This window comes from Ruditapes philippinarum, unplaced genomic scaffold (assembly GCF_026571515.1).
Source record: "Ruditapes philippinarum isolate M1 unplaced genomic scaffold, ASM2657151v2 ctg2285_1_1_1_1, whole genome shotgun sequence".
NCBI lineage: Eukaryota > Metazoa > Mollusca > Bivalvia > Venerida > Veneridae > Ruditapes > Ruditapes philippinarum.
Genome location: NW_026865366.1, coordinates 167605 through 179209, shown reverse-complemented (window position 1 = coordinate 179209; position 11605 = coordinate 167605). Strand labels below are relative to the sequence as shown.

At 33.0% G+C, this 11605-nt stretch overlaps 1 protein-coding gene across 1 annotated transcript; it reads right to left on the bottom strand.

Moving 5' to 3' along the window:
- Nucleotides 1–303: 303 nt before the first annotated feature.
- LOC132728756 (RING finger protein 37-like) lies at nt 304–7316 on the bottom strand. Its single transcript, XM_060714426.1, has 2 exons — nt 7236–7316; nt 304–6203 (listed from the first exon to the last, which is right to left on the bottom strand). Exon 2 carries the CDS (start codon nt 5965–5967, stop codon nt 4240–4242), a length of 1728 nt encoding a protein of 575 aa, XP_060570409.1. The 5' UTR covers nt 5968–6203; nt 7236–7316; the 3' UTR covers nt 304–4239.
- Between the last annotated feature and the right edge of the window lie 4289 nt (nt 7317–11605).

Sequence of the window (11605 nt, the reverse complement as noted above, 5' to 3'; positions counted from 1 at the left end):
CCCTCCACCGGTAAAGCTGAAAAGTCACCTATACTGTGTTGGTAGGACGTAAAATTCAATAAAAATACGTGTGCTTAATATATACATGCATGTTAACACTGCTTGAGGAAACTCTTAATCACTTTTTAAATAATCCTCTTCAATTTTACTTATTTGTGACCTGAAGTTTTTAAACCTCTGACAAAACTTGTCATCAAGATATTACTTCTGTATTAAATTTGATTAATTGGTTTCTGTGTAATCGTTTGTTAATTATATAATCTGTAATCATGTCCTACGATCATAAACAGAAAACACAATACAAACATGCATTTTAATTTATTTTATAATGTCCACTATCATAAATGTAACAAGAGCTATCAGTAAGATAGTGCTTGACTATTCTCAGTGCTTGATAGTGAAACAAGAGCCCGAATAACCGGATAATGTAAAATTTTCTTAGTTGATTTTCAAAAAGGCCTGTAATTATGTCAAAATCCATGTAGGAGTTATGAGCCTTAGAAAGTATTAGCCTATTATACCAACTTTCACCCAAAAAACTTAACCAAAGGGTGACACTGATCCAGAGTGTACAGAATAGCTTCCTATTCTTCAAACAGTCGAGCTAAAAATGACATTTCAATTACAATATATATGTTTGAAGATAAAAAAAGTCAATGTAACAATGTGGAGTATAAGCTTAACTTAAATAATACTAAAGCAGCAAACCTCCAGATTTATGAAAACTTAAAAATTGTGCCAATGAGTAATACTGTTGTCAAGTGGAGAAACCTGGTACAAGCCACTAACTTTCCTTAGAAAAATTATGTTACTGTATCAAATAACAGGTAAAAATACTAGTGAAAAGAATAGCAAAACACTATCAGATTCTCCATCATGCGTTCAGAATTTTACTTTGATTATAAAACTTATTATTTTTTTTTATATATCTGCTACAAAAATATTTAAATTTAAAAAAGAATACCAGAAAATGCTTGTATGAAATAAATATGATAATTTGCCTTAAAGACAATTAGGGCATGCATCAAATCATTGCTCAATGGATAAAACCTGCCTAAAAATTGCAGAATAATAATTTTTAGCATTTCAATTATTTCATGAAACGAAAAATTTACTACATGTAATATACAATGTTTATATCAAGTCTATTTGGGACAAGAAACAGTAACAAAATTAAAGCAATATTTCATATACAAGTATAATGTAATGTATGCTATAAAACTAACAGCTAAACAGTCATATAGTATTATAGCATAATATTATGTGCATGTAAGCATGGCAAGGCTGTAATAACAAGAGCCTGGTTTGAGCCGGGTGATGCTCCCCGAATAGGTTTTGGACACAGGAAGTACACCTCTTGTACTTTCAGGGTTATGTCCCTGGAAAAAGTTCAAAGTGCTATAATTCCAAGATTAGGCAAGGCAGAGTTTCTGTTCTTTGCACTGTACTTCTAATCAACGAGATCTGCCAACCTACAAAGTTTCTTGTTGATACATCTTATGGTTTCCGAGTAATGTCCCTGACAAAGTTCAAAATGTAAAAATGAACAAAGGGCAATAACTACAAGATTTGCAAAGACAGAGTTCAAGTTCTTGTGCACTGCACATCTACCCATTGAGATCCATCTACCTACAAAGTTTCATGTTGATATCTCTTGTAGTTTTAGAGTTATTTCCCAGACAAGATTTTTTTAAAAGGGGAGATAATTCAAAATTGGGCAAAACAGAGTTATGGTTTTTTTGTACTGCACTTTTACTCAATGAGATCTATCTACCACCAAAGTTTCATGTTGATATCTCTTAAAATTTTAGAGTAATGTCCCAGACAAAGTTCAAAAAGTAAAAATGAACAAAGAACAATAACTCTAAAATTAAGCAAGGCAGAGTTATGATTCTTATGCACTGCACATCTACCCATTGAGATATATCTACCTACAAAGTTTCATGTTGATATCTCTTATAGTTTTACAGCTATGTCCTGGATAAAAATTTTTAAAAGGGGAGATAATTCAAAAATGAGGCTTAACAGAGTTATGGTTCTTTTGCACTGCACTTCTACTCAATGAGATCTATCTACCTACAATATTTCATCTTGATATCTCTTATAGTTTTAGAGTTATGTTCCGGACAAAGTTCAAAGTGTTAAAATTAACAAAGGGCAATAACTCCAAAGTAAGGCAAAAGAGAGTTATGGTTCTTGTGCACTGCACATCTACCCATTGAGCTCTATTTACTTACAAAGTTTCATGCTGATATCTCTTATATTTTTAGAGTTATGTCCCGGACAAGATTTTTCTAAAAGGGGAGATAATTCAAAAACCGGGCAAAATAGAGTTATGGTTCTTTTGCACTGCACATCTACCCATTGAGATCTATTCACCTACAAAGTTTCATGTTGATATCTCTTATAGTTTAAGATTTTTCTATAAGGGGAGATAATTCAAAAACCGGGCAAAATAGAGTTATGGTTCTTTGACACTGCACTCCCCCTTAATGCCGTCTACCACTGTATGAAGTTTAAACAAATTATCTCCAAGGGTTTTCAAGTTATGCTCCGGACAAGACAACGGACAGATGGACGGACGGACAGACGGAGCATATTTTTATTTTTCGGGGAGCATTATAAACCCATGTAACAATGCTATACATCCACCATTATGAAAAAACATGAATGGTCTCACATACTGGCACTGAATAAACGACTTTACTAAGTGATAACAGAAAATTAGTCAGACTGCATGAATGTGCAGGGCTAGCTTGCCTCTATTTTGTCAGCATAGGACTGTTTTATTGCCACATGCATTCAAAGTACTCTATCAGATCTTGGTAAACGAATGTTTTCTTTAGTCATTAAAGTGGCATGCCTCCATATCAGTAAAATTAAGTAACATGTTACAATGATATTTCTTTAATCTGCTCTATTATACATGTACTTTAAAATATGTGTGAAGTTTCAACCCATTCCCTTCAGTAGTTTTTGAGTTCCAGCTAGCACCAACTAGCATAATAGTTTACACATCATACAGCGCTTGAAAATCCCCTTAAATTACCAAAATGAGGTCAAAATAAGCAAAAATAGTATGTAAATTACTAGTATATTACTAACGCAGCAGAAATTCGGTGATAAATACAGCAAAATAAGACTTTAATTAATCATCCATAACATGTAAATTCTTACTTGAATCTTATATTTTTTTTACTTATCTTACATTTAGTACATTTTTTCTCAAGAATATTTTGGCTCATCTGTCAGCATGCAGCTTTAACATACTGGTACAGAAAGTGACCTGTATGGTGCCAGGTCATCCTGCACTTCTATGCAGTCTAACCAGACTATACTGTGTGCTGGCTTACTTTTTGTATTTTGATATTGAAATCCCATAAATATTCAATGTAATATTCTAGATTCAAAGCTAGACAATTTAATTAAACAAAAGCAGCAGGTTAAAATAACCCTATGTTAAACCACAGATTTATATTTTATGAAATATCAATCTGTGACTATTATATATTTAAGTGAGATAATAAGGGTTCACCTGTAGTTTCCCAATCTCCTATGCAGTAATCTCCCCTTATCAGTACAGAGATAACAATTCTGCCAAGGGAAGTAATCACTGTGAGGAGTTTGGTAGTTTCCAGAATCATTTTTACTACCCCTTCATTAGAATATGTAACTTTAGAATAGTTAAAGAAATAAAGACAAGCATGTTTTCCTTTACTGTAAAGGATGGCACTATGCAGTATGTTAGACACTAAGATTAAGTGTTTTATTAAAATAGATTAAATTCTTTAACATGGAAAAATTCAAACTTAAATAGAATTTTCAGTTGTTTCACGTACTTATTATATATAACAATATCTATAACAATAAAAAACATGTATTCTGTAATTCAATATGTATATGTTTCTTGTTTATAGATTAAAGTTTGTTAAAGAAATGCATGTATTTTTTCCAAAATTTTTGAACATATAGAAATCAAGGGACATAACCGTAACAAGAATAATGTTATTGTATAATTAATAAGTATGCCATAAGTTGTCTACCTTTTGAAACAAAACCTAAATCTTTATAATGGTAGCGTATAAAATAAGTGGTGTTTTAAATTGGCACAATTATCCTTACCAACAATATAAACAAAATTATACCCCTGCCAAAATAAGCACTTAATATACAATATAAATGTATAACAATTTAAAAATATCTATGTATTGTTTTCATTTTAAATGAAAAAAAAACACCTTAAAACATTCTGACTGCCTGGCTTGACTGGCACTTGGTCTGACAAACATTACACACAAAAGAAGTTGATTCCTGAACAAGACACAACCTACATATCAAATGACCGCACACAAGCTTGTATTTTATGACGTCAGATTTTGTAAGATTTGATTTACATTTAGAACACTGAGTTTCTTGAATTTTTGGATCAACAGTTGCTTGTTTTGGATTTTTCTTTGTAAATGATGGCAGATTTCCAAGAGTAGATAATAAAGCATTGTCGAGACTTTGTGAAAGATCATTATCATGGCTGTTACTAAGCAACTTTTGTTTTTTCGTTGTTTTAATTGTCTCATCAAAATTTGTAACTCTAGTTAAATCTATACACACATGGTCTTTTGTAGCATCAACATTTTTATTTGGTTGTGATTTTAACAATGTTACATCAGAATGCTTCCTTTTAAGAGATGAAGACCTAGGTGTTTCTAAATTTAGATATGTATCATTTCTCAGAGGTAGTATTGGATGAATTTCAATAGTATTTGATTGTTGCGATGATGTAGATTTGTTTGTGAAAGTACTGTTTACATTTGGAAAATTGTGGGGTTTACTTCTAGGAATTTCAGGCACAGAGTACCTACATGTTGATTTATCAGAGAAATGTTCGGTTACCAATTTACTTGAAACTATTTGGCTTTTGTGCATCTTATGAATATCTGACCGCCCTAATGTCTGCGGTACTTTTAATGAGTTTGAGTGTTTTAACACAAAACTATCTATTCTAGCCTTGAGTGATGTATTAGTTATCGGCCCTGACGATGGAGAGAAGATAACCGCTGTGAATGGATCACTTGGCAGTCTTCCCCAGGATGCCTCAGTGTTTACAAAACGGTCCAGAGTTGATTGGTCAATGTTTTTTCCACATGGTAAAAGTACCGGAACTGTCATAAGATCAAATGTAATTTGATCAATAAAATCATCCGGTATTGAAACTCCATCAATTGATATTTTATTAGTTTCACAAGACGTTTTATCAGCACTGGCACTATTACTCAATTCTGAAGACTTTGCAATTTTGTGAGGTGCAATTTTGCCCTTGATTTCTTTTGGATCTGTCACTTCAATGTAAGCATTTCTTAATGTATGTTGCACAGGAACAGGGACTTTTAATGCTGGAATTCCCCATATCTCAAGCCTTCTTAAGGCAGCAGATTTTCCACCTATGCTTCGACTTAAGCAAACTGTCACATGGCTCGCACTGTATAGTCCACCTGGCTTTCTGGCATTCAACTGTAAAACGCAAGGGTAAGATTTTACATCTGGAATGTTTTCAATTCTCCATGAACTTCTTTCTTTAAACTGGTTATTTACAAAGCAAATCACACTAGGATCTGTCTGTGTAGAACTTCCTACATAATTAAAAATGACCCCATCTGTTTTCACTGTTTTATCACTATTTGTACTGTACAGCCAGGAATCAGTCATTTTTTCTGCGGCTGTGAAAATTTTCAAATCACATGACTTTTGTTGACCAATCACAGGATCTATAACAATTCTATAAATACACACATTACATGGGAACTGTACTGTTACATTAACTGGTGGTTTTATAAAATGGTCTGACAAGAAGCCCTTTCTCTTATTCTCAAGGTTACTAGATACAAGGTTTTGTACCTCGTACCCATCAAAAGACACCTTGTCTGCCTTTATCTTGGACTTTACACTGTGATGGCAAAAGTCTATCAACATAATTCACTAATTATTCTGGTCCAGCCTAAACAGAATGTTCAGATCTTTAATAATAACAGGAAAAAAATGAGCCTTTTTAATTATATATGTTTGGTGCACTTTCAAAACACTTCATATTTAATAAGTTTGAGTTAACATTAATCATGCTGAATTCTTGCAGTTCTTGTGTACACTAAACAGCTGCTCCAATGAGTACATTCTATATTTCTTATAGGTTGTCTCCCTTTATCTGTAGCCTGAAAATATGAGAAATAGAATAATCCAATTGTTATAAAAATTTGAAAGCTTTTTAAAGTTTCACTTACATGAAATAGCTTTTTCAAAAGTTCCAATATCATAATATACATTTGTACATGTGACATTCAAAATATTATTTCAATTATATTACAGTCAGGGCACAGACACTTGGGGGCCTGGATCATTTTATAGACGGTGAAATACGATTTTTTTTCAAAACAGCTTATATTAAGTTTTAATGATGATAAGGGCATGTGCTGGGATTGAAAAACATACATTTTATTTGGATTTTAAAGGCCTTTTGAGCTTTACACCCTAAATGTCTGTGAGTCAGGGCTGTCACTGAATATCACGATATTAAATACATATATTGACCATTCTCTACTCAACAAAGTATTTTCCAGATCTGATCCTGTACAGTACCACCCTAACAAAAAATAATTACTGCATATTCGGCCATATTTTGTAATCATCTTGAGTACAACAAAACACAAACAATTTAAATGTCATATTGTGTTATGAAGAAACAAAGTTATTAAATCACTTAATGTTAAAAATCTAAGGATCTTATTTAGTAAGGTTGGTTCCAAGTCTAACACGGTTATTAGGTCGCTGTTGAAATGGTTTGCATTTTTTCTTACTGTGACATCCATACTTTAGATAGATACAAGAATTAATTCTTAAATAAAATGGTTAACCTACAACGATAAAATTAAATAGGCCCCTATAGATTATGATAATATAAATTATATGAGTAGATTTTTTCCATCAATTCATAATATTTTAATAGGACATTAAAAGTTATTAATTATTCTTGACTGAGACTGTTAGCTTGTACACTTATTACATTTCAATAAGTCTCGAATATTTTACGTACGAAATATAGTGAGGACGAATAGAGTATTAAATTGCCTATTTATCGGCTTCTCACACCGAATAATATAAAATAAATATGAATGAACTTATGATTCTGCTTAAACGAAATAAACCTTATTTCCTCTACAAGAACATAAACATGATAAATTTTATACCTTTTCAGATATTTGTTTTTTTCTGTCTTTTTCCTGTTTTTTTTTCTATTGAGTACGATATTTAATGTTTGAACGCCACTAAATTCTTTACTAGTGTAAGGTAGAATACCATTAAATAATTTCCATCCTTGATCTTCCTTTAGTTGAGTTACTTGTATACTTATCATAGTGGACCCTGCAGAACACTGAATTGGTTAGGGACTTACACCGTAACTTCATCAAAATGTTTTTGAAGACTAAATTATTGAAAATAATGAAATTGTCGTTTTGATTCGAAAAAAATCAATTCCTACGCAACCTGTCTTAATTAAATAGCCGATTTAACACCGCTGAGACTGATATTATTTCCTAAACATTTATCTACATCATACTGCTTCAAAATCGTTCACGATTACACTAAGCAAATATACATTGTATTTAATTGTGAGACAGCTATAAGATACAAGGGAATTCGGGAACCAGTCCCTAGCTATTCGTATCGATTCATTCAGGGAATATACATAAACACATACAATATTGTCACATATATCAACTTGCTCTTATTGAATAGACCCATTGGTTTTTTACATGCCCAATGTATAGCACTGATACATGCGAGGATTACCTGGATTTCTCACCAGTAAACCTCTAGGTAGGTGGGAAACACTGAAAGTGTCTCTGAAAAATTCCAATGTGTTACCCAGGATCGAACCCGGAACCTCAGGAGTGATAGCCAGTGGTCAAACAAACTGAACTATCGCGCCACCCTATATTTTGTAAAAGTATCTTCTTTCCGGAAATTATATGAACTTTTTCAAAGACGCTTAATGTTCACATCGATAATACAAATAAGCAAAAAGGGAGCCTGGGACATTATTAGATAAACCAGGGTCATTCAAACAGAATTTTAAAGACCCTGTGAATAAAAGAAAGCGAAAACAACATACACCAATATTTTTATGGGAAAATTTCCATCTTGTATAACACTGTTTACATAATAATTATTAATATACATGTACATTTATGTACGTTTGATCCCTGTAAGAATTTAAAGAAAAGTAAAATCAAGCAAGAAAAGTCGGACAGCAATGGTGCTAAATTAATACATGTATGTACAAATTCCATTTATATTGCAATAAAGCTGAGTAACTGTTATAAACCCGAATACTGATTCCTGGAAGCTGCAAGTATCAAATAGAACTTATAAAATGACTTTCAAAGAACCGCTGCTTTATTGACTTCATGTTTATAACTACTCATTCTGGCAACAAATATTAAGATAGGCGTGTTTTATGTGTTGAAGAGGTAAGACAAATAGATCCATATTTATAAAATCTTTCAAAAAAAATAAGTCTATCAACAGACTTTAAATGCATTAGAAAATGCTGCCATTACGTTGAAACATGTCAAAGTTGACATACTTGTTCATTATACAGATTTCTGCAATTAAAAAAAAATCACGGATAAAGAAATCATGACACCGATATTTAAGATTAGACCCGACATATAAATGTTTTTGTAATCGAAATTAATGATCAATAGATAACTAGATTTAAGCCATGTGACCCAAGACTAACTTTGTTCGAAGTATGTCAATCAGAAAGTATTAACTGCATTAGAAAATGCCAATTACGACACGATGACGCATGTCAAATTGTGACGGCATAGATTGTTTAGATGCTACAAGTTCTTTATAACGAAACACTACTATAAGCTTTAACCCTATCAAAAAATGAACTTGTCCATTATTTAACTTGAATAAAACCATTTATAATTTTTAAAGAACATTTCAAAATATGTACTGACTGAATAGTGAACAGTGCAGACCATGATCAGACAGCTGATATTGGTGGCGTGAGTAAATTAAGTTGCCGCCAACAGGCTAAGTTAGTTTTAACATATCTATTGAAAGGGAGACTTGAGCAAATGGATGACAGAAATATTGAATTGATCTTATTTACTCAAATCGCACTAAAATGGAATTTTCAAAAGTCTTAGCATGAATTTTGGTATAAATACTACATATTTTGGGCTTGAATGTATAATTTCTTTATATGCTGAACAAAATTAAGACGCCGATAGTCACCGAGTAGTTTTAAAACAAGTCATGTCACTAGAAAAAAAATCTTGGAAATAATAATAACAGAAATTGTGGATATTATTACATTGAAATAAGTCTTAGTCGTTTTGACAGGTACCTTAACGTTGTCATAGTTCTCTATAATAGCTATTGTGAAATCTAAATGCTTTAACCTGTCATGTTGGGAAACCACCATTTTATTCATTAGAAGGAGAAAAGTAGTTTTGTTCATGTGATTGCTTAGTGTATTCATTTCGAGGACATTTTATAGAATATTGAAAAAAAAATTCAATTCGAAAATATGAAAATTTTGCCTGTGTCTCCCCTGAACAAATTATTGCAACTTATATAAACAATTTTCGGGTCCTCTTACTGGAACTAACCAGTACTGGTGTCATATGAAGAATCATGGTGCGCGGACCGATATTACCTGTGTTGTATGGTGGATGGTTTGGTACGCTTTTGTGCGTCGCGTTGGCGCTAGCGACAGCACGACAAAGCGCCAAACGGCGCTTTGTCGCGCTGTCGTCTTGTCCTCATGTCTCTAGCGCGGCACGCTAAACGGCGCGTTGTCGTGCGGCGTGTTGTCGCGATGTCACATTGTCGCTCGGTTCAAATTGAAGGATTGGCTTATAAGCCAAGCGACAGGGCGACATCGCGACAACACGCTGCACGAAAACGCGCCGTTTGGCGTGCCGCGCTAGAGACAAGACGAGAGCGCGCCGTTTTACGCTTTGTCGTGTTGTCTTATGCGACAGGACTACAAGACGAATGTCCGACAACGCGCCATTGGGCACTAGCGCCAACTAGACGCACAAAAGCATACCAAATCAGCCACCATAGTGTTAAGAGGCAGGCACTTTAACCACTAGGCCACCGCTCCCCTCAAGTTTATAGCCAATGATGTATAATATTTTGTAGGATGTTCTGAAATGTATTTAAAACAATCCTTATTTATATTTCTTTTCATAAAAAGCTTCTAACATCTGAAACACGTTTCCTCTAAATAATCCCACGTGTATTTAGATTCAATTTGATTTATTTACAAAAAATACAGGTTTTTCTATCTTCTTTGTTTTTTAAGCACTTGTCCCGATATTTCAACGATGTGATAAAAAGATGGTAACACGAACAAGTACGCAGTTAAAGTAGTAATAATATAATTAAGTCAATAGAAGGCAATTCTAGCTAATTCTAAAAGCAAGACGGAGGAAGCTTCTCGCATTTACAGCATCTCTAACACGATAAATCACTCGGCTTTATTGCAGAGAAACTTGCATTTGTCGACGTTTAACAAGTCTTAATTATCCAGGAAAGATTCAATGTGCCGCGAAGAAAACGTTTAGCATCGATCTAAGGAATGATATGTCACGCAAAATGATAGTTACAATAATATGTCTCCTTTAATGGCTATTCTAATGAATTGATGAATTGCTAGGAATTATTGTGCCGTGTTGTTATCACAATCATCAGGAGAACATTGCCTGATAGAGGATATGAATTTGACAAAAAGACGTTGCTGAAGGTTTAATATTTTATCTTTGTAGTAAACAGTAATTAAAGAGCTTTAAGAATTTTCTCTCTCGGTATCTTATCAGGGACACAGCGGGTAAATTTAATTCAAGAAATAAGGAACAAATACTCGTAGACAATTAAATAAAGCGTGTTGTTACGGTATTTTCGGACACTCAGGAATTTATGAATGTTGAAAAGAGACACAATTTTTTGCAATTTGATTGATTTAATTTCGGAATAATTCATTAACTTTTAAACATTTTAACAAATTCTGCGCAATGGAAACAAAATTAGCACATAGAAATGCAATTTAACCGTTTTCTTTTCAAGAGACGATGAAAAGTGCACAGCAATTCTCATCTCAGAATATGCACATTTATTTTGATATTATTTTCAATTGCTTCAGGACATTTAAAATCTTTATCATGGGAATTATCTAAACGACATCACAAGGTGGCTTAATCTTATAAAAATTGGGAAGAGCCATTTGTTGTCAGACGTGTGCCTAAACTATATTTGCACAACCGGTACCGTTACTCACTACGCGGGGCATGAAATCCCATGACTTATTCATGTATAAGAATGGTCATAGTTGTTATGAAAATATGATAAATGTCGCGTCGCTTTATATTTAACACTTTTACTGAGAACCACACATAATTGTAACGTTCTAGGTTACATCATTTTAATCACTTACCTTGGCGATAAATAGATATATCTGTCTTCTAAGTATTATTGAATCTGTATTGTAAAAATTCATAATTTAATCCTCGATTAGATTTTATTGATTGGTTGA

Excerpts from the sequence above, each read along its gene's own strand:
- LOC132728756 (XM_060714426.1), bottom strand. The coding sequence starts at position 5,967 with ATGTTGATAGACTTTTGCCATCACAGTGTAAAGTCCAAGATAAAGGCA.